General features: G+C 35.0%; 3 protein-coding genes across 4 annotated transcripts in view; 2 read left to right on the forward strand and 1 right to left on the reverse strand.

Annotated features, from left to right (window-relative positions):
* Positions 1-22,579, reverse strand: part of LOC140048790 (uncharacterized) — a 71,913-nt gene that overhangs the window by 41,183 nt on the left and 8,151 nt on the right. For both annotated transcript variants that reach the window (XM_072093576.1, XM_072093575.1), the window contains 14 exons: positions 22,012-22,123; positions 20,997-21,130; positions 20,445-20,682; positions 19,556-19,985; positions 19,084-19,247; positions 18,583-18,692; positions 18,081-18,266; positions 17,581-17,763; positions 16,921-17,097; positions 16,251-16,460; positions 12,985-13,046; positions 12,490-12,693; positions 11,719-11,855; positions 11,262-11,379 (listed from right to left, as the gene is read on the reverse strand). In XM_072093576.1, the coding sequence (XP_071949677.1) occupies positions 11,262-11,379; positions 11,719-11,855; positions 12,490-12,693; positions 12,985-13,046; positions 16,251-16,460; positions 16,921-17,097; positions 17,581-17,763; positions 18,081-18,266; positions 18,583-18,692; positions 19,084-19,247; positions 19,556-19,985; positions 20,445-20,682; positions 20,997-21,130; positions 22,012-22,123 (2,465 nt within the window). The remainder of the gene's footprint in view (positions 1-11,261; positions 11,380-11,718; positions 11,856-12,489; positions 12,694-12,984; positions 13,047-16,250; positions 16,461-16,920; positions 17,098-17,580; positions 17,764-18,080; positions 18,267-18,582; positions 18,693-19,083; positions 19,248-19,555; positions 19,986-20,444; positions 20,683-20,996; positions 21,131-22,011; positions 22,124-22,579) is intronic.
* Positions 622-2,496, forward strand: LOC140048862 (uncharacterized). Its single transcript, XM_072093665.1, has 3 exons — positions 622-644; positions 1,354-1,407; positions 1,714-2,496. The coding sequence occupies exons 2-3, from the start codon at positions 1,393-1,395 to the stop codon at positions 2,494-2,496; spliced, it is 798 nt and encodes a 265-aa protein (XP_071949766.1). The 5' UTR covers positions 622-644; positions 1,354-1,392.
* On the forward strand, positions 9,380-11,216 carry LOC140048792 (uncharacterized). Its single transcript, XM_072093578.1, has 2 exons — positions 9,380-9,727; positions 10,038-11,216. The coding sequence occupies exons 1-2, from the start codon at positions 9,713-9,715 to the stop codon at positions 10,959-10,961; spliced, it is 939 nt and encodes a 312-aa protein (XP_071949679.1). The 5' UTR covers positions 9,380-9,712; the 3' UTR covers positions 10,962-11,216.

Consider the following 22,579-nt stretch of genomic DNA (forward strand, 5'->3'; position numbering starts at 1 on the left):
AAGAATTGGTCTCACAGAGGGCCCATTGGCTGTGTGTGTACTAGCACACCAGGGTAACCCCTACTCATCTCCAAAGATGTAATAGATTCTTTTAAGTGCACATGAGCTAGGTGTATACACTGGACCTAAGGTTTATAGTCTCTATCCGAGAAAACTCCTTCTACCACCAGAATCATGGCGTGAGTGAGCCTTGCTTGAACCCTTGCCGATGGTATGGCTACATACGGTTCCACTGTCTTAACCGCTCGACCATGAACCCATTCTCCATTCAGTTGTACAGTATATAATGTCAAAGAAAATAGGTTATCTGCCCACCTTTGAAACATACATTTACAGACCTTTTTCAAACTTTACCAAACAAGTTCTTTGATAATATTAAAACAGATTTGGAAAAATGGTTAAAGGTATTATGATGAAATGGGAGTGGTTGAGAGAATGCATACAACACTTCACTTGTACTTAATCAATAGTCTGTCAAATATTAACCAGTATCATCATATAGTAGTAATAGTTACGGGTGTGTGTGTTCCATACTATTTCAAGTTTACATACTATTAATTATACACAAAGCAAATGGTGTAGACGTATGTCGGAAGCTACCACATGTGATTGAATGTAATTGCCAAGAAATTTGCATTAACAAGGTGAAGTATGTCACTTATTTACGTTTGAACACCGCCCTAGAAAATATGTGAACTTTATACTTAATTCATTATTAGATGTTAATTAATATCTAAAACAATCAATATGAGAAAATCTGCAAGAGTTTGAAAATATTGTTTATTATTCTATATAAATTCTATATAAACACTATACTAGAGAAACAGCAATATAATTAATTAATGGTGAAGATAAGATAATAAGAAAAAGTCTCTTCAAATGAGATTCGAATCTTTTTTTTTTTTTTATTTATTTTATAACGCATGCAACAGCAAGCACAAACTCACCAATTACAAAATGGATAAACTATTTTATATTTATCATGCTTAAAACTAAGTCTCATTTGAGGCTTAGAAGTGGAGTTGAAAGAGTCGTGAGTTACAACCCTGAACCTTGGAATTAGAAGGCAAGCGTTTTACCACTAAAGCTACAGCTCCACTACTTGATATGAAAATATTCTACAATTAAACCACCAATGGGTCTTTTATGGTACAGGGGTATCTTATACGGAACTCTCCAAACTCTTTATAGAAGTGTTCTTGGATATTTCAGATATGTTGTGGTCCTCAGACATCTTAATTAAGCAACAGCTTGGATATTTATTCAATAGACCAATAACAAACAATTCCTATTTAAAATACACATTTTCATCCAAAATTTCTATTGAAAAAATTTCACAAATGTTTGTTTTCTAGAGATTTGCATTGGGCAACATTTGTAGTAAAGTTTGGAATGGCATCTGAGAAGGTAAAGTACACCATCAACCATGAATGTTAAAAGGGTGTTTTTAGCTACTTATAAGGCACATGGGTTGGAAATAGGGACTTAGGAAACGGTAAAAGTACCCAGTACCTACATCAAACTAATGGCACAAACATAATAAAGAATAGTTTAAAAAACTCAGCTCAGGGAGGAGACAACTTCAGGTCCAAGAAAAGTTTACCCTTAATAGGGATGTCCCAAAGGAGGGGCTGCATTGTATTGAAACAATTTTCCAGCCCAAAGGTCTTAATTAACTGAGTTAACTGTAATTCTGTACTTTATTCATTATAGACGGCAACATCGCAAGAATTACTTTTCAAAGGAGTTGAGAAATTGGCTGCAAATACGAATGTACCATCAATCATGAAGATATCGAAAGAGGCATTCCCCTTGGTTTACAGCAAAAAGAAAGAGGTGATTGCAGCCGGAACACACTTTGGAAAAGGCCGAATGATTGCTGTCTCACACAGACAATACATATCAAAAGAGTTTGAAGAGAAAACAGGATGGCCAAGATTTTCACGGAACGTATATAAGTGGTTAGCCCCTGATATCTGCAGACCTAAAATTGGAATACTCAAGGTCAAAGATCAAGAATATTATAAAAAACATTATGATAACATGACCACATTTGGATTCATCGTATCTCATGTAAGTAGTTTGACAGAGCTAGACAAAATGGATGCATTTCTTGCAGATACATCAACTAAGTATGATAAAGATGTTCTTGATAAAATCACAGATCTTGTACAGAACAAAGGTAAAGGAGTTTTCATAATTGGTCATAATAACGGCAATGTAAACCCATCTGGAAATGACATATTGCTAGATTGTGGGATGAAAATTACAAGCAACCGGGCAGCAAGTGGTGAATCACTACAACTAGCTAAGCCAGGTACTGGCATAACACCTGCTGGTGATGGGGGCTCAGGTGGTGATGGGGGCTCAGGTGGTGCTGGCGGCTCAGGTGGAGCTGGCGGCTCAGGTGGTGCTGGTGGCGCAGGTGGAGCTGGCGGCTCAGGTGGTGAAGGCGGCTCAGGTGGAGCTGGCGGCTCAGGTGCTGGTGGAAACTAAGTACTTCTTCAAGCATACAGTAGCTTAATCCAGGATGAGTGAAATAAATTTTCATTTGAAATAAAAATGGAACAATTTCACAAATCCTCAACAAATTAAAATTACTAAAGCTGCTCATAGCCAAAGGAGACGGAATACATTAAAATAAAAACAGATCACTATAGCATGGTGGAAATTGAAATAAATATTTAAACTCAAAGTTAAACGATTGTCCAATTGTCATAATTAGTTTGTTTATGAATAAAATTAATGGTGAAATACTTGGAAAACAGGATTGATAAATGACGAGCTAGATAGAAAAGGTGGAGGGGTCGCCCTCTATATTTCAAATGATTTAAACTTTAAAATTAGAACCGACATCAATTTACCGTCCAATCCAACATATGAATCCCTCTTTATCGAAGTTGAAAATGAACTTAAAAATAGCATAGTAGGTATTATATACAGACCACCCAATAGTTCCACCCATCCCTTTTTAAACAACCTCTCAACATGCATTGACATGGCGTCACGTGAAAAAAAACACTCGTTTGTTTGTGGCGACTTTAACCTTGACCTTCTCAAACATACAACACATAGTCCCACTAATGAATTTTTAAACATCATGTACTCTGCATCCTTTTACCCTCTCATTGATAAACCCACCCGAATTACTACCAAATCCTCTACCCTTATTGATAACATATTTTCCAATGTTCTTGACCATAAACTTACTCCAGGTATACTATACAACGACATCACCGATCACTTCCCAATATTCCAAATACCAAATAATCCCAATGTTAACTCTCATACTCGTCAGATACAAATTAAAAATACGTACTCCACAAGAAAAATTAATTCTAAAACAATTGCATCATTAGGTGTCAATTCAATCAACACAAACTGGAATGAGGTATATGAAAACAACTCTGCGGAGGAATCATATAAATCATTCCATGATAAATTTTCTTTATTATACAATACTAATATTCCAAGGACAAAAATTAAAATAAATAAACGCAAACTAAACAAACCTTGGATAACAAATGGAATAATAAAATCTATAAATACTCGAAATAAACTATATAAAAAATACATAAATTCACCTACCCAAATCAATAAAACCAACTATATAACATTCAGAAATAAACTTACCCATCTGATTAGAATTTCAAGTAAACAACATTTTACAAATAAATTTGATAATTACAAAAACAACATAAAAAAAACATGGCAAACAATCAATAATATCTTAGGGAAAAACATCCAAAAGACAACAGCCACATTTTTTCTAAATGACAACATTATATTAACTGATCCCATTGAAATTGCTACCAAATTTAATCAATATTTTACTGAAATTGGCCCCAAGCTTGCTTCAAAAATCCAATCCAACAGTGGAAATTTCTCTGACTTTCTCAACAACCCCACCAAAGACTCTATCTTCTTCTCCCCCACCTCTAGCAAAGAAATTCTCGACATCACATCAAAATTTAAAAATGGCAAAAGCTCTGGGCCGGATGACATTGACCCTAAGGTTTTAAAAGATATTGCACCATTTATTGCCGGTCCCCTTACTCATATTTTTAATCTTTCTCTTTCTACTGGTATTTTTCCATCCTCCCTAAAAACTGCTAAAGTAATCCCCGTTTTCAAAAAGAACGACCCACATTCCTTCTCAAACTATCGACCTATCTCTCTCCTACCTTGCTTTTCTAAAATACTAGAACGCATTATCTATGACAGACTTTATCATTTCTTCTCTACCCATAACATTCTTCAAAACAACCAGTATGGCTTCCGCTTACAACACTCCACTGATCTCGCACTTCTTGACATCCAAAATAAAATTTCTGTCGCACTATCAAATAAACATCACACCATTGGCCTATTCCTCGACCTATCCAAAGCTTTTGACACTATTGACCATTCAATCCTCTTATCTAAACTTAACCACTATGGCATCCGTGGAATTCCTTTATCCCTAATTACTAACTACCTTCAAGACAGAATGCAATTCACTTCTTTTAATTCTCACTCCTCTGACATCCTTCCTGTTAAATGTGGCGTTCCTCAAGGTTCTATTCTTGGTCCCCTTCTCTTCCTAATCTACATAAATGATCTGATTTATGCCTCAAACTATTTCTCTTATGTTCTATTTGCAGATGACACTAATATCTTTCTCTCCAGCCCAGATCCTAACACTTTAATTCAAACTTTCAACCGAGAAATCCGAAACGTTTCAAACTGGTTTAAACATCAGCAAAACAAATTACATTCACTTTTCCGGAAATAAAAACAATAATAATGCTACAAATACAAATATCTATATCGATAATATACCCATCAAACCAGTCGACCACACCCATTTTCTTGGTGTAATTATTGATAATAAACTGAACTGGAATCTCCATATTAATAACATATCAAACAAAATTTCAAGAACTATTGGCATACTAAATAAACTTAAATTCACTCTTCCGTCTAACATCCTTTTTTCTTTATATAATACTCTAATACTTCCACATCTCTCTTACTGCAACATTGCATGGGCAGCCACTAACTCAAAACATCGAACTCTCTGTCCATGGACCAGCACGGAAACAACCAAAATAGACAAACTTTTCAAACTCCAAAAAAAGGCCCTTCGCATTTGCACTCTCTCAAAATACCTCTCCCACTCTAAACCTCTTTTTCACACCCTAAATACCCTAAACATTTTTGACATTAATAAATTGCAAACTGCCCTCTTCATGTTTAGGTACTCAAATAACAAACTTCCATCCACTTTCAACGGTTTCTTCACTAAAAATAACGAACTACACAAATATAACACTAGGAACGCAAACAACTACATTTCCAAAAACTATAGCAGTAAGCAAATACTTAACTCTATACTACATACCGGTCCCCTACTCTGGAACTCTCTTAATCCGTCAATAACTAATAGCAAAACAAATAATACTCTAAAAATAAACTACAAATCTTATCTAATATCAAAATATAAAGTAAATTAATTATTTTGATCATATTAATAAATTATAATTAAATTTAATTAGGCAACTCATATAAATACAGTTTGTCCTTCCTGTCGTCCTTGTTGTGTTTGTATCGTCGTACATGTCCGTCCCTGTCTGTCAGTAGCGTACCTTCACTTTGCTTATTATTATTATTTTTAACTTTTTTATTCTTTCTGGTGGATCCAGGCTTAAAGCCCCTTGGGGTTTAAATGGTATTCTCCAGGCATAATGCAACTATTATTTACTTAATTTCCAACCACTTGTATCTTTTATATTTTGTACATGTTTGCATTATGTGAATAAATTTGAACTTGAACTTGAACTTGAACAATGCATTAACACAAGAATAAACTAAAAATATATTTAATCTTGAAGTAAAAACCATTGTCAAGTATCATCATCTGCTAATTTGTTTACTAATTAAATTGACGGTCAAATACGAAGAAACCATTGCTGATAAATGGGAGGAGCTACAAATGTGCAATGTCAACATAAACATTAACTAAAAATACTTAAACTTTTTATCTACTGTATCATTACCATTAAGCTCGTTAAAAATGACGATGTTGTCCAAAACAAGATGTAAGTATTATATTACAATTTTTTTTCTTGTCATTTTGTATGCATACAAATGATGAATTGGTTGTAGCGAAAATTAATGTCTTTTTTTCAAAGGTAGAATTTTCAACAAACATTTTATAAGGCTTTAAAACATTTTTAGTAGTAGTAAAACTCTATTTCAGATCTACCTTGAGGCTGTAAACTACCATTAGATAGTAACAAATATATTATACAACTATGACTTCAAAAAAGGTAAGAAATAATCTTTTTTTTCTGGTTTTTTTTTTAAATTTTAATTTCTGTCTGCCCCCCACTTTGGGATTCATTTTAGGGGATGGGAAGAAGACAAAATCTAAGCAATTAGCCCAGGGAAAATAAAGAGGAGGAGATGTAGCTCTTTTACGCCAATCATATCACTGACATTCTATTATTTGAAACACAATCAAGAGTTCATCATAAGGGGCACCTGGACAATACATCCATCAGTTCACACAACCACTTCCACTTGTGTACAGAAAGAACTGTACACTATTGTATTGAAAACAAAAACAATTTTCCAGCCCAAAGGTCTTTACTGTAATCCTGTACTTTATTCACTACAGAAGGCAACATCGCAAGAATTTCTGTTCAAAGGAGTTGAGAAATTGGCTGCAAATACGAATGTACCATCAATCATGAAGATATCGAAAGAAGCATTCCCATTGGTTTACAGCAAACAGAAGGAGCTGATTGCAGCTGGAACACACTTTGGAAAAGGCCGAATTGTTGCTGTCTCACACAGACAATACATATCAAAAGAGTTTGAAGAGAAAACAGGATGGCCCAGATTTTCACGAAACGTATATAAGTGGTTAGCCCCTGATATCTGCAGACCTAAAATTGGAATACTCAAGGTCAAAAAACAAGAATATTATAAAAAACATTACGATAACATGACCACATTTGGATTCATCATATCTCATGTAAGTAGTTTGACAGAGCTAGACAAAATGGATGCATTTCTTGCAGATACATCAACTAAGTATGATAAAGTCTTGATAAAATCACAGATCTTGTACAGAACAAAGGTAAAGGAGTTTTCATAATTGGTCATAATAACGGCAATGTAAACCCATCTGGAAATGACATATTGTTAGATTGTGGGATGAAAATTACAAGCAACCGGGCAGCAAGAGGTGAATCATTACAACTAGCTAAGCCAGGTACTGGCATAACACCTGTTGATGATGGGGGCTCGGGTGGTGCTGGTGGGGGTGGTGCTGGTGGAGATGGTGGTTCAGGTGTAGCTGGTGGTTCAGGTGGAGCTGGAGGCACAGGTGGTGCTGGCGGCTCAGGTGGAGCTGGAGGCTCAGGTGGTGCAGGCGGCTCAGGTGTTGGTGGAAACTAAGTACTTCTTCAATATTAATATTATTATTAATTAATATTAATCACCATAATATATTGGCTGAAGTTAAGTACTTCTTGAATACTATGAAAGCACAAAGCATAGCTTAACACAGGATGAGTGAAAGTTTACAGAAATAAAATAAATTTTCATTTGAAATAAAAAATCAAATTTCATCCTCAACTAGTTACTAAGTCGTTCATAGCCAAAGGAGATGGAATACATTAAAATAAAAACAGATCACTAGCATGGTGGAAATTGAAATAAATATTTAAACTCAAAGTCAAACAATTGTCCAATTGTCATAATTAGTTTGTTTATGAATAAAATTAATGGTGAAATACGTGGAAACCAGTATTGATGAGGAGCTAGAATGCATTAACACAAAAATAAACTAAAAATATATTTAATCTTGAAACAATTGTCACAAGTATTATCATCGGCTAATTTGTTTACTAATTAAATTGACGGTCAAATAGGCAGAAACCATTGCTGATAAATGGGAGGAGCTAGAATGTGCAATGTCAGCATAAAAATTAACTAAAAATACTTAAACTTTACCATAATTAAGCTCGTTAAAAATGACGATGTTTTCCAAAAAAAGATTAAGTACAGTATTACCATTACAATTTTTTTTCTTGTCATTTTGTATTCATACAAATGATGAATTGGTTGTAGCGAAAATTAATGTCTTTTTTCAAAGGTAGAATTTTCAACATTTTATAAGGCTTTGAAACATTTTTAGTAGTAGTAAAATTCTATTTCAGATCTACCTTGAGGCTGTACTACCATTAGATAGAAACAAATATATTATACAACTATGACTTCAAAAAAGGTAAGAAATAATCTTTTTTTCTGTCTTTTTTAAAAATTTTAATTTCTGTCTGCCTCAGCTGAACACAATGGTGGGAACACTCTTGGATTCATTTTAGGAGATGGGAAGAAGACAAAATCTAAGCAATTAGCCCAGGGAAAGTAAAGAGGAGGAGAGTAGCTCTTTTACGCAAATCATATCAATTCCATTCTATTATTTGACACAGAATCAAGAGTTCATCATTAGGGGCATCTGGACAAACTTGATTGTAGAAAAACCAATACATCCATCAGTCTTCACAACCACTGACAATGCATTTCCACTTGTGTACAGAAAGAACAAACTCATAATCGCAGGAGCTCCCTGGGGTAAAGGCAGAGTTGTACAAATGGGGCACAAATACTTTCTTTCAGAGCCTAATGAGACTATGGGTTGGCCACGGTTAATGCGAAACATCTTCAAGTGGTTTGCACCAGGTATTTGTCGACCTAAAGTTGGTATTGTGCAGGTAGCAGACAGTAAACAGGATCATAAACCACAAATGGAAAATCTGACAAAATGGGGATTTATAGTGTCTTATGTAAACGCCACAAATTTAAACACTGTTGATGCAATTTTTGCAGATTCGGCAACAGAGTACGATGATGAGATGGTTAATAAAATTCAGACTATTGTGAAGAAGAATGGTAAAGGTTTAATGTTAGCTGGTATAGGGCAAGAAAATGAAGATCTATTAAAGGGATGTGGGATACACAGAACAGGTGAAACACAAACAAGTGGTGAATTTAGACTGCTACTACCAATGTAGATAAATTTGAAAAAATAAATATTCTCCAAAATGCTCACCTACTGTATTCTATAAGAACAGACCAGACATATATCTAGAGGAGTGGTCGCCAAATGTTAAGGGTGGGTTGGATAAAAATGTTATCCAGAGTTTCTTTGGTATTTACTGTGTTGAAAATAAGCTGCATGGAAGATTTTATAATAGGCTTTAGACTTGGCATAAGATTTTGTCCCCACCCACATCTGTCTAGTACAATTACATCCATAAAATTAAAAATAAATATTTAAGCTCAATTCATCTGTCAAGTATCATCATTTTATTTAATAAATAACAAATACCTAGAAATCAGTGCTGAAGTGGGAGGAGCTAGTAGAATACAAATTACGAACACAAAAATAAATTTAAAATGCATTATAATAATATTTGAAGCTTAATATATGAAGTATCATTATCATCGGCACGTTTGTTTACATATCAACATGATGGTATTATACTCGGAAACTAACATTAACAAATGGTACAAATATGAAATACATGCTGTTGAACTTTGGTGCAAACGACACAATGCTGAAACTGACTATCTAAAATCTGAGGTCTTGATACAAGTAAAAATCTATTTCAGATTTCCCTGAGGCAATATTATAGAAATTAAACAATAGTGTACAATCATGACTTCAACAAAGGTAAGAAATAAATTTACTTTATCAAAGTTTTTGAAAATAATAATCTCAGGATTACCAGTTTCTGTCTGTCCCAGATCAACACTGGTGGAAATATTATTGTTATTAAAGCTCTGTCTACACTATCAAACTAGTTTGACAAAACAAGTGTGATGTGCTCATATATGGTAGTGATATGTTCAAATATGGTAGTGTTATGACATCATCATGTCCATATATGGGCATATCACATTTTTTGTAACATAAAAAAAAGTAGGTGGAATTTAGCTTTTTTATGCCAACCATGCTACTGACATTCTACTACTCTTTGTAGAAACAGAATCAAGAATTCATCACAAGAGGTGTCTTGCTAAACTTGTCAGTTGAAGAGCCAAAATATCCAGCCGTTTACACAACCACTGACAACGCATTTCCACTTGTGTATAGGAAGAACAAACTTATCATAGCAGGCGCTCCCTGGGGTAAAGGCAGAGTTGTACAAATGGGGCACAAATACTTTCTTTCAGAGCCTAATGAGATGATGGGTTGGCCACGGCTGATGCGAAACATCTTCAAGTGGTTTGCACCAGGTATTTGTCGACCTAAAGTTGGTATCATGCAGGTGGCAGACAGTAAACAGGATCACAAACCACAAATGGAAAACCTGATAAAATGGGGATTTATAGTGTCTTATGTAAACGCTACAAATTTAAACACTGTTGATGCAATTTTTGTAGATTCGGCAACAAAGTACAATGATGAAATGGTTAAAAAAATACAGAATATTGTCAGAAAGGATGGTAGAGGTTTAATGTTAGCTGGTATAGGACAAGAAAATGAAGATCTATTAAAGGGATGTGGGATAAAAAAAACTGGTGAAAAACAGAAAAGTGGTGAATTCAGATTACTTAAACCAATTGAAAAATACTCTAAAACATCACCTAAATCTTCTCCAAAATCCTCACCTAAATCTTCCCCTAAATCCTCACCTAAATCTTCTCCTAAATCCTCACCTAAATCTTCTCCCAAATCCTCACCTAAACCTTCTCCCAAATCCTCACCTAAATCTTCTCCCAAATCCTCACCTAAATCTTCTCCCAAATCCTCACCAAAAACTTCTCCTAAATCCTCTCCTAAATCATCACCTAAATCCTCTCCTAAATCCTCTAAAAAATCCTCCCCTAAATCTTCTCCTCAATCTTCTCCCAAATCATCGCCTAAATCTTCCCCTAAATCTTCTAAAAAATCCTCACTTTAATCCTCACCAAAATCTTCCTCTAAGTTAAAAAAAACGTCCTCAGTGGGCAATAATCAGGGAAGGATCATAATATGTAGGCATTGGTACAAAATCGAAATGTGTATAAATAATAACACTAATACAATTTAACATTTTAATAATAAATAAATAAATCTGCAAAATGTTGAAAATTATATTATGGTGGGATAAAAATAATTACAGTATAACAGGTGGGAGGGAGAACAAAGGATGCGCCACTGACAATATTGTGTTTGTGAGTTTATTCAAATGATAATAAGAATAATAAATGTATAATACTACCTTATTGTATTGCTATTATACATCATGACATCTGTGTTGCTTTCCTGTTTCACTTCTTTAGTTGTATTGTAAAAATAGTCGGAATAGTTTAAGTTGCTTCTACTTGAACTTGAATGACCTATGACATGAAAAGTTTAACAATTGTTTCGTAAAATATTATTTTTTTATTGTTGTTACTTTATACACTACAGTCGACTGTCCCGATGCTGAAACCGCCGAAAACCGGAAACTCCAAAACCAGGCTATTTAAAAGGTCCAAACAACTTTTGTCAGCATTAATTTCTGGAAAACCCAGATATATTAGACAACTTTTGTCTGGGGAGTAAGTTTTATTGGTTGAACAGCTATTTAATATCTATTATCTTATTCTATTATTAATTCAATAATTTCAAGTCAATCTAATTTAAAATTACATAAACTGAATGAACCTCTAGGGTTATAAAATAATAAAATATACCAGAACTAGAGGCTAATACATCGTCTTGATTCTGAAATTTGCTGTCATCCTTTGATAAATCTTGAATAGCTTGTTTCTTTTTAAAACACATAAATTCTGTCAAATCAGTCGCTGAGCCATGTCTTCTATTAAGAATTCTACAAAAATAATATTTAAAGCTCAGTCTACACTATCAAACTTTATGTGTCAAAAACTTTGATGTGCCCAAAATATATGGACACGAGGTCGTCATATCACTACCATATTTGGGCACATCACACTTTTTTTGTCAAACTAGTAAAGAAAACATAAAATAAGTATGTTTAAAAAAAAATCCTAATGTCCTCTCCCCCACCAGTCTCCGATCATTTTGATACCCCATGTGTATGGATGCTTGCAATAGCAAACATTTGTTTAAAGCTCTGTCTACACTATCAAACTTACTTACTTAGTTAGTCTAGGACACTGATGTGATGTTCTCAAATACGGTAGTAATTTAAATATTTATTATATATATTTTTATATATAATAAATATCTAAATCGTGGGCAAAAATGTGGGTGTTTGGGGTGGGTTTAAAATGTCTCAAAATTGTGCTTTAAAAATACTAATTATAAACTTGATTGTTATTTAAAGATTGGTAGTTAAAAATGTTTTAGTTGAGGGGGAAGGGTTTTATACAAATACATTTATTCACAAAATCACAATAAAATAATAGTATGTACAATGATTCCAGGAGGTTTTCTTCCTCTCACAGAAAAGAATTCTTGAAACCTTTTCATAATTTTCATACCTTTCCTTCAACATTTTATTCTCTGAATCGCCTTCGTCCCATGCCGAAGCCACTTCTATTTCCGCATCTTCTGTCAGGTTCCCGGCACTTGTGGTACGCTCACTCTCGGGATAGTTTGCTGTGCCGTGGAAAGTTGGAAACAGTGTGCTCTGAATGAATGCTGATGGTATATCCATTTTAGGAGGAGCTGGCATCCAATATAACCTTATGAAAACAATAAATCATTTTTAATTTGAATGTTATCAATTTCGCAAAATGAGTTTTGAGTTATTTTAGTTTCATTTAATTTGTTTTCTTTCTCAACCAATAAAACAACCAAACAATCTTGACGAATTAAATGTATGTTAATGAATTATTATTTTTTACATAACTGTGAAATTCCAGAATATGAAATGAAAAAAAAGGTTTCATTTTGGGAAGTTTAAGGTACAGTGTTAGGTTAGTTAGTACTGTACTACGAATCAATATTATAATATACATGTTTATGTACTGTACCTGGATGCATCTTCTAAAAGCTCCATCTTTTTACCTTCCATTGTTAACTCTTCCTCGTCAAACTACCTCGTTAAAAACATTTATGGTAAAATAACAATTTTTAAATTAATGACATAAGCAATGGAAGAAACAGTATTTTATGACATAATAACAAGTCATGTGTTCTATGTTGAGGTGAGAAAGGAGGATGAGGAATTGAAGAAACTTTAATTAATATGAAATAATACCAGGTCATGTGCTTTATGCTGGGGTGAGGAGGGAGGAGGAGCAGTTGAAGAAACTTTAATTAATATGACATAATAGCAGGCGATGTGTTCTATGTTGAGGTGAGGAGGAAGACTGGAGCATTTGAAGAAACAGTAATTAATGACATAATACCAGGTCATGTGTTCTATGCTGGGGTGAAGAGGGAGGAGGAGCAATTGAATAAACAGTAGTTAATATGACATAACACCAGGTCATGTGCTTTATGCTGGGGTGAGAAGAGAGGGAGAGTAATTGAAGAAACAGTAGTTAATATGACATAACACCAGGTCATGTGCTTTATGCTGGGGTGAGAAGAGAGAGAGAGTAAATGAAGAAACAGTAGTTAATATGACAAAACACCAGGTCATGTGCTTTATGCTGGGGTGAGAAGAGAGGGAGAGTAATTGAAGAAACAGTAGTTAATATGACGTAATACCAGGTCATGTGCTTTATTCTGGGGTGAGAAGAGAGGGAGAATAAATGAAGAAACAGTAGTTAATATGACATAACACCAGGTCATGTGCTTTATGCTGGGGTGAGAAGAGAGGGAGAGTAAATGAAGAAACAGTAGTTAATATGACATAACACCAGGTCATGTGCTTTATGCTGGGGTGAGAAGAGAGGGAGAGTAATTGAAGAAACAGTAGTTAATATGACATAACACCAGGTTATGTGCTTTATGCTGGGGTGAGAAGAGAGGGAGAGTAAATGAAGAAACAGTAGTTAATATGACATAACACCAGGTCATGTGCTATATGCTGGGGTGAGAAGAGAGGGAGAGTAATTGAAGAAACAGTAGTTAATATGGCATAACACAAGGTCATGTGCTTTATGCTGGGGTGAGAAGAGAGGGAGAGTAAATGAAGAAACAGTAGTTAATATGACATAACACCAGGTCATGTGCTTTATGCTGGGGTGAGAAGAGAGGGAGAGGAAATGAAGAAACAGTAGTTAATATGACATAACACCAGGTCATGTGCTTTATGCTGGGGTGAGAAGAGAGGGAGAGTAATTGAAGAAACAGTAGTTAATATGACATAACACCAGGTCATGTGCTTTATGCTGGGGTGAGAAGAGAGGGAGAGTAAATAAAGAAACAGTAGTTAATATGACATAACACCAGGTCATGTGCTTTATGCTGGGGTGAGAAGAGAGGGAGAGTAAATGAAGAAACAGTAGTTAATATGACATAACACAAAGTCATGTGCTTTAAGCTGGGGTGAGAAGAGAGGGAGAGTAATTGAAGAAACAGTAGTTAATATGACATAATACCAGGTCATGTGCTTTATGCTGGGGTGAGAAGAGAGGGAGAGTAATTGAAGAAACAGTAGTTAATATGACATAACACCAGGTCATGTGCTTTATGCTGGGGTGAGAAGAGAGGGAGAATAAATGAAGAAACAGTAGTTAATATGACATAACACCAGGTCATGTGCTTTATGCTGGGGTGAGAAGAGAGGGAGAGTAATTGAAGAAACAGTAGTTATTATGACATAACACCAGGTCATGTGCTTTATGCTGGGGTGAGAAGAGAGGAAGAGTAAATGAAGAAACAGTAGTTAATATGACATAACACCAGGTCATGTGCTTTATGCTGGGGTGAGAAGAGAGGGAGAGTAAATGAAGAAACAGTAGTTAATATGACATAATACCAGGTCATGTGCTTTATGCTAGGGTGAGAATAGAGGGAGAGTAATTGAAGAAACAGTAGTTAATATGACATAACACCAGGTCATGTGCTTTATGCTGGGGTGAGAAGAGAGGGAGAGTAATTGAAGAAACAGTAGTTAATATGACATAACACCAGGTCATGTGCTTTATGCTGGGGTGAGAAGAGAGGGAGAGTAAATGAAGAAACAGTAGTTAATATGACATAACACCAGGTCATGTTCTTTATGCTGGGGTGAGAAGAGAGGGAGAGTAATTGAAGAAACAGTAGTTAATATGACATAACACCAGGTCATGTGCTTTATGCTGGGGTGAGAAGAGAGGGAGAGTAAATGAAGAAACAGTAGTTAATATGACATAACACCAGGTCATGTGCTTTATGCTGGGGTGAGAAGAGAGGGAGAGTAAATGAAGAAACAGTAGTTAATATGACATAATACCAGGTCATGTGCTTTATGCTGGGGTGAGAATAGAGGGAGAGTAATTGAAGAAACAGTAGTTAATATGACATAACACCAGGTCATGTGCTTTATGCTGGGGTGAGAAGAGAGGGAGAGTAATTGAAGAAACAGTAGTTAATATGACATAACACCAGGTCATGTGCTTTATGCTGGGGTGAGAAGAGAGGGAGAGTAAATGAAGAAACAGTAGTTAATATGACATAACACCAGGTCATGTTCTTTATGCTGGGGTGAGAAGAGAGGGAGAGTAATTGAAGAAACAGTAGTTAATATGACATAACACCAGGTCATGTGCTTTATGCTGGGGTGAGAAGAGAGGGAGAGTAAATGAAGAAACAGTAGTTAATATGACATAACACCAGGTCATGTGCTTTATGCTGGGGTGAGAAGAGAGGGAGAGTAAATGAAGAAACAGTAGTTAATATGACATAACACCAGGTCATGTGCTTTATGCTGGGGTGAGAAGAGAGGGAGAGTAATTGAAGAAACAGTAGTTAATATGACATAACACCAGGTCATGTGCTTTATGCTGGGGTGAGAAAAGAGGGAGAGTAATTGAAGAAACAGTAGTTAATATGACATAATACCAGGTCATGTGCTTTATGCTGGGGTGAGAAGAGAGGGAGAGTAAATGAAGAAACAGTAGTTAATATGACATAACACCAGGTCATGTGCTTTATGCTGGGGTGAGAAGAGAGGGAGAGTAATTGAAGAAACAGTAGTTAATATGACGTAATACCAGGTCATGTGCTTTATGCTGGGGTGAGAAGAGAGGGAGAGTAATTGAAGAAACAGTAGTTAATATGACATAATACCAGGTCATGTGCTTTATGCTGGGGTGAGAAGAGAGAGAGAGTAATTGAAGAAACAGTAATTGATATGAAAAAATACCAGGTCATGTGCTCTACGTTCCCATGTCTGATAGGAATCTTCAGTGTCGGATTGTTCATTTGCAGCCTCATCCAGTATGCGCCTGGCAGCTGCTGACATTACTTGCTCGCGTAAGTCCTCCCTCTCGATCTTTCGTATTGGTTCATCCTCAATTTCTTCTCTCTCTTCATCATCTCTCATCGACATTCTGGATGAATATTTTGATTCAGTCTATAAAAAGAATATTTAGAAATAAGTAAGAAAAATGTAGGGGAAGAAAATCTTATACAGGAACAACTTGGGCCAGCCCAGATCAGAAAGGAATGGCAGATGCTTGAGTAGTATTACATCCGACAGGGGATGATAGAGCCGGGGTAAGGTCATAGCAATTGTTGTGTTCAATGTGATGATGATTCAATATGAGATAAAACATCCAAGGATGTAGCTAGGTGTCCCTGCCAAACAACTCTGTCCATCTATGGTCATCTTAAATAAATATAATAATAATAATTGAAAAGACAAAATGATAACGATGGTGTTGATAATGACAGTGATAATGATGTTGACAATGACAGTGATAATAGTGTTGACAATTACAACACTGACAGTGCAGATAAACACTTTATGAAAGAGAATTAAAAAATTAAATTAATATGGTACAACAGGTGAAATAATAAGTGGTTTAACTTACGCCGACAGAAAGAGCTGTCATATTGGTAGTAAGTCCATACTTGTTTGGAGTGTGGTATATCCTTGATATGCCTTGTAAGTGGCCTGGTAGATGAAGCAATGGCAGATTGGTACAGAAATGATGAATGCTCTGCCTAGGTGGTTGCGATGATTCCATTGTACTGATATTCTGGTTTGGCTGGTAAGAAAGAAGGTAAACAAAATGAAGATTAAAACCTTCAGTTGAGTGACATGATATACCCTAAATTTATTGTAGATTCTTTCCATTTGTGGTCATTTGAGTTAGTGGTGACCAAACATTTGTAGCTCTTAATGGCAATGGGTAACAATTAAACAGACTCTCTCCATTGTGAATAAATGAAATTAATGCACGATTCACACATAATAAAATTTAATTTGTAATTAATATCTCTTTCAGATTCGTTTATTTATTATTACAAATTAGGGATAGAGGTAGGGGGTGGGAGAACTTCACAGAGTTCAACAGCTTCTTACAAAATGTCAGCAGTATGATTATCACACCAAAAACTCTGCCTACACTATCAAACTAGTTTAACAAAAAAAGTGTGATATTACCAAATATGGTAGTGATATGACATCATCATGTCCATATATGTTGTTGTCACATAAAGTTTGATAGTGTAGACTACACTATACTTACAGAAGGCTGCTTTGCTTCCTGTGGAGCCCAGGCTGACAAGAATGACATAGATGAACTATGTACTACTGGTTTTAAGTCAGTCTTTGATACGGTTGAGATGTCTTGCCTCTCCAGCAGTGATTGTGACTCTCCTTTCACGTTCAAAATTTCTTCAAATTTCACATCCGTTGTAACGTCTAAAATCTAAAATTGTGGACAAGTCAGAAAAGTAGTTGAGAATAGGTAGATTTTTTATCTCAACTTTTTAGGAAGGTTATATATGTAGAAAATATTTTTTAAATCTGAAAGTTATGTATACAGTCAACTCTCCCAATACTGGACACATTTGGGCTGGCCAAATATGTCTGGTTTTCCTGAAAGTTTGGTATTCGGAATGTGTTTTTAATGGTGAAAAAGAAATTAGAACCTTTTGGTCACTGAGATAAGTCTGGTATTGGGAGAGTTTCTGGTTTATAGAGAGTCTGGTATTGGTAGAGTCGACTGTAATTGCGTTTACTTACAGCTAATGCCTGTTCAACATTCACTGGCTCATCTCCTTCCTCCTTTTGACATTCCTCCTCTTTAAACACAAATGACAGTTTCTGAACTACCTGTTTATCCTTTTTCTCGTCTTCATCATTCTTTTCTGCATCATCCTTTTCTTCTACAACTGGTGCGGTTTCTTTGATTATGTTTGGTGTTGCAGTCTTTAGAATTAAAATAAATGAACTTTAAACAAGCTGGAATGGCAATCATTTTAACAAATTCATTTAGAACTAGAAGGGTACTCATAGATCGCAAACCTCCCCCAATGTATATGAACATTTAATGATGTTTTCCCATACAGCTACAGTATGAAAGCATCCTTTAAAATATTATGAAAATCAGGCAATAACTTTTTGAGTAATCCTTCTAACTAACAAATATAGACAGAAACAAACACACACACAAACATACATGAAAACATAACCTCCTTGGTGGAGGTAACAACTTATAACCATTGCAGGGATCAAATACACTCACCTGAGCTCTTGATGGTGGTGATACAGATAGCTGTTCATATGAGTCTTGTACTAAAGATTCCATGGATTCAGTCACCTGTATTTCTGGTACCAGACCATTTGTCTGTTCATCTGGAAGCAAAGAAGGTTTTGAAGTAATTATTAATTATGCAATACCTAAATACTGACAATAAACCTCTGAAAGGATTTCTCAAATAAATCTTTAGTGTTATATTTAATTAATACTAAAGAATGTTAAGGCTTGGTCTACACAGAGGAATACTCCTGATGATAAAGGAGTTGTCGTCCCAAAAGCTTGGCAATTGCTTCTTAAATGGCTATTTACTTTTTTATGCTTTTGTATCTCAATTGAGATCAAGTGACCCACAGAATTGTCTTTTTTTTCCCTTAGTAATTTTCCTTTGAATTAAAAAACAATTGATTGTCCTTTTTTCCCTTAGTAATTTACCTTTAATTAAAAAACAATTGATATAGCAAATGTTTACACAATGTTTATAAGTACCTGCTGGATGGGCTTCTTCTTCCTCTTGGTCCTGGCTCTCTTGCTCCTCCTCACCAGCATCTGGGCTTGGAGCCTGACTTTCTTCTCCTAGTATCTCTTTTGACCGGTTCATCACACGCTTCATAATTTCTTGAATTTTAAGATCAACTTCTGATTTCTTTGGCCTTAGATTGTAAAATAAACCACTTGTATTATTCATTGACACTCTCTTTATAAAACTGCTTTTTAGAGTTTTTAGAATTTATTAATCTATGGTTTCAGTGTTATCAAACATTCCTAGCATGGATATTCTTTTCCAATATTATTTTTCTGGGTTTAAATACCGTCAGAATTTTTTCAAATGACAAGAAAAAAACACAATTCCACTATAAAAGAGAGTGATATTTGTCTCCGAGCAGGCAACCCTACTCGCTAATGGCTATCCGAAATATAGATAGAGATATATGATAAAACAGACAATTGCTATACTTACTTTCCACCTTCTCTTGCTGCTTTCAATGAAGCAATGATATCGTCCACTGTTCTCTCCACAGGAGCGTTCCCTTCCTCCAAGACTGGTTTGTGTTTTAAACTCTTCTTCTCTTTCTCTGCTCTTTTTTGCGCTTTCTTGTACAATGGAATGCTGTCTGGGGTAGCAATCTCCTCAGCTTCCGCCAATAGCTCGCTGACAGATTTATGAGAGGAAACTGAGATGGCACCTCTTGAGACTGCACTTCTTGAACCTGCAGTGTTCTTGCGGCCACTAGAAGTCATATCTCTTTGATGTCTTCCGTCACGGCTAACATCAAAGTCAGAGTCATCAGATTCATACATGATTTCACTATCAAAATCATCTTCAATGGTGGCAGAGGATGGAATTGTCTTTTTACTCTTTGTTCCTTGACGCCTACTTTTTTTGCTGTCTGTATAAAGAAATGGAAAAAACAAGACAAAAAGAAACAACATAATACCTGACCAGTTATTTTTTTTTATTGACTGATGGGACAAGGGTCCTGGGTTTAAGTCCTGTCATATTTTTTTTTCTAAAGACAGATTACAACTCCACTCCCAAAGACTTGTAATAAGACTTTGTTTATTATATTATTGTTTATGTAGAGCACCTTGTGTATGTTTATCTTGTGAACATAATTGCCACCTTTAAGAAGGATAGTGAATTAATTCACTTATGGCCATCCTTGGCAATTTGCCTAAATATATTATAAAAAAAAAAAATCTCTAAATCTAGATAGAGAAAAGCTGAGACATTGGAAACAAACTGCGATTCTTTAATCACTGTCTACAATATCAAACTAGTTTGTGATTTTCACATAAAGTGTTATAGTGTAGACAGCCATTACTACAAAAATAAAACAATAATATACCTCCACTCTTGCGTTTTTGAATGGATACAGCTTTTATGTTTGAAACTGGTACTGGTTTTGATCTCTCACTTAAAGTAAGTTTCATGGTGGTACCAACTGACCCAACAATGGCTGGTTTATGGTGCGATGCTAAATCAGTAGTTGGTACCATGTCTTGCGGTACTTCTGTGTGTTCAGGTTGATGTACAATAGATTCTGTTGTGGGTGGTCTGGTTTCCTCAAGACTATTTTCATTAGCCTATGCAACATAAATAATAATACATTATCATAAAAACGTTAAAAGATTACAAAAAAGTTAATTCAGAAAAGACCTATTTAATTATAAAAAGGGATAGCGAATTAATTCACTATCCCTTTTTAAAGGTGGCAATCCTGTTCACAAGACAAATATTACACAAGATGCTCTACATAAACAAAGTTTTATTACAAATCTTTAAGATTAGAATTTGTCATTAAAAAAAATCCTGACATGACAGGACTTGAACCCAGGAGTGGTAGCCAAGCATTATAACCACCAAGCCACAATTCCACTCCATTATGTAAATAACATACCATTTTAACTGCATCAATTGTAAGCTCATCTCCTCCTATTGATACACCTTGCATCATCACATTAAGAGATCCAATGCCCTGTGTGCTTCTTACTGGCACCACGCCAACTGACTGGACATGCGGCTTACTCATTTCTAAGACAAATATTATCAGGAATAAAGCTCTGTCTACGGTAGTTGACAAAAAAAGTGTGATGTGCCCAAATATGGTAGTGATATGATGTCATTGTGTGCATATATGGACACATCACATTTTTTTCACAAAAAGTTGTGTATGACAGGACTGAAATGTAGACAGAACATTACACAGTGTAGATTTTGTATCTTATCACTGATATCCAATGGGTAAATATACATTTCTAAAAGGATTGGTTTATATTACGTTAACGGTTTTAGTGGTGCTTAGCAATTAATTAGCAACTAATTAGTTATACTGCATAATGAATGGCATCATAGTTTGTTTATATGCATGTTACTTTAGAAAGAAAGTTTTAAAGGAAACTGAAGCTCAGCAGGCTGAACACTTTTATCAATTTTTCTGAACTCTGCACATGTCTATAAAACTGTCCTAATCTTTGTAGATGCGTTACTGTATATGTTATTGTTACTTGTCTATTTAGCAAAGCAGAGCATAGTCAATCTTTTAACAAATTAATTATTCTCACTATTCAACTCAATAACATTCATTATTTGTATATTATATAACACCTATATAAATTCCTGTCATTTGATTGGACGAATGTGGGTCACATGGCGTGCAATAGTACGCACTATTCAACGATCGTTAAATAGTACTTTTTGAAACATTTTTGTTTGTTATTTAGATGTTATATAAAACAAATAATGGATGTTTTGTATTCGTGTAATGGTACAAATAATGGCACTTGGTGAATGATGAAAGGTTATATCAACTCGGCTTTGCCTCGTTGATATAACCTTTCATCATTCACCTCGTGCCATTATTTGTACCATTGCACTCATAAACATTCATTATTTGTATACTAATGAATTATTACCTGTTGTTGCCAGAGTTTGTTTCTTGTTATAAGGTCTTTTCTTCGTTGGGCCTGGTGAAACGCATTTAACATCTTTATCAAGAGGGTTATAAGTTGGTACACTCTGGAATACCTACAATGTGTTTATTAAAGAAGATTAACTATGTTACTTTAAATAAACAAACAGAAGATGTGGATATTAATCCATAGAGATAATATAAGCCGAAGGCGTACTCCTGACTGGAAAGTTATTGCAACAGGAGGGGGAACCAACAAGATGGCAGCCGTAAGTCTGTTCAAAAATATTATTTAGTCTATAAAATAATAATCTAATAAATAAAGACCAAACATATTTTCTTGTTGAAGCACAGTGAAGTTCTTATAAATTAAGTGTATTGTTAATCGCAATAGAATGAATAATTTCTAGCAATTTTTGTATACAGGATCATATAGAATGCGTTCGCGTTCATACGCTCAACACGATGCGTGCGTATATCGAATGTAAAGAATCCTTCTCACCCTGATACACTCATCACAGGCGTAGTATTGCGTGTCTGCGTAGGGGCATATCTAATGGTTGATTGCATGA

Source organism: Antedon mediterranea, chromosome 5 (genome assembly GCF_964355755.1).
Source record: "Antedon mediterranea chromosome 5, ecAntMedi1.1, whole genome shotgun sequence".
In the NCBI taxonomy this organism is placed as follows: domain Eukaryota; kingdom Metazoa; phylum Echinodermata; class Crinoidea; order Comatulida; family Antedonidae; genus Antedon; species Antedon mediterranea.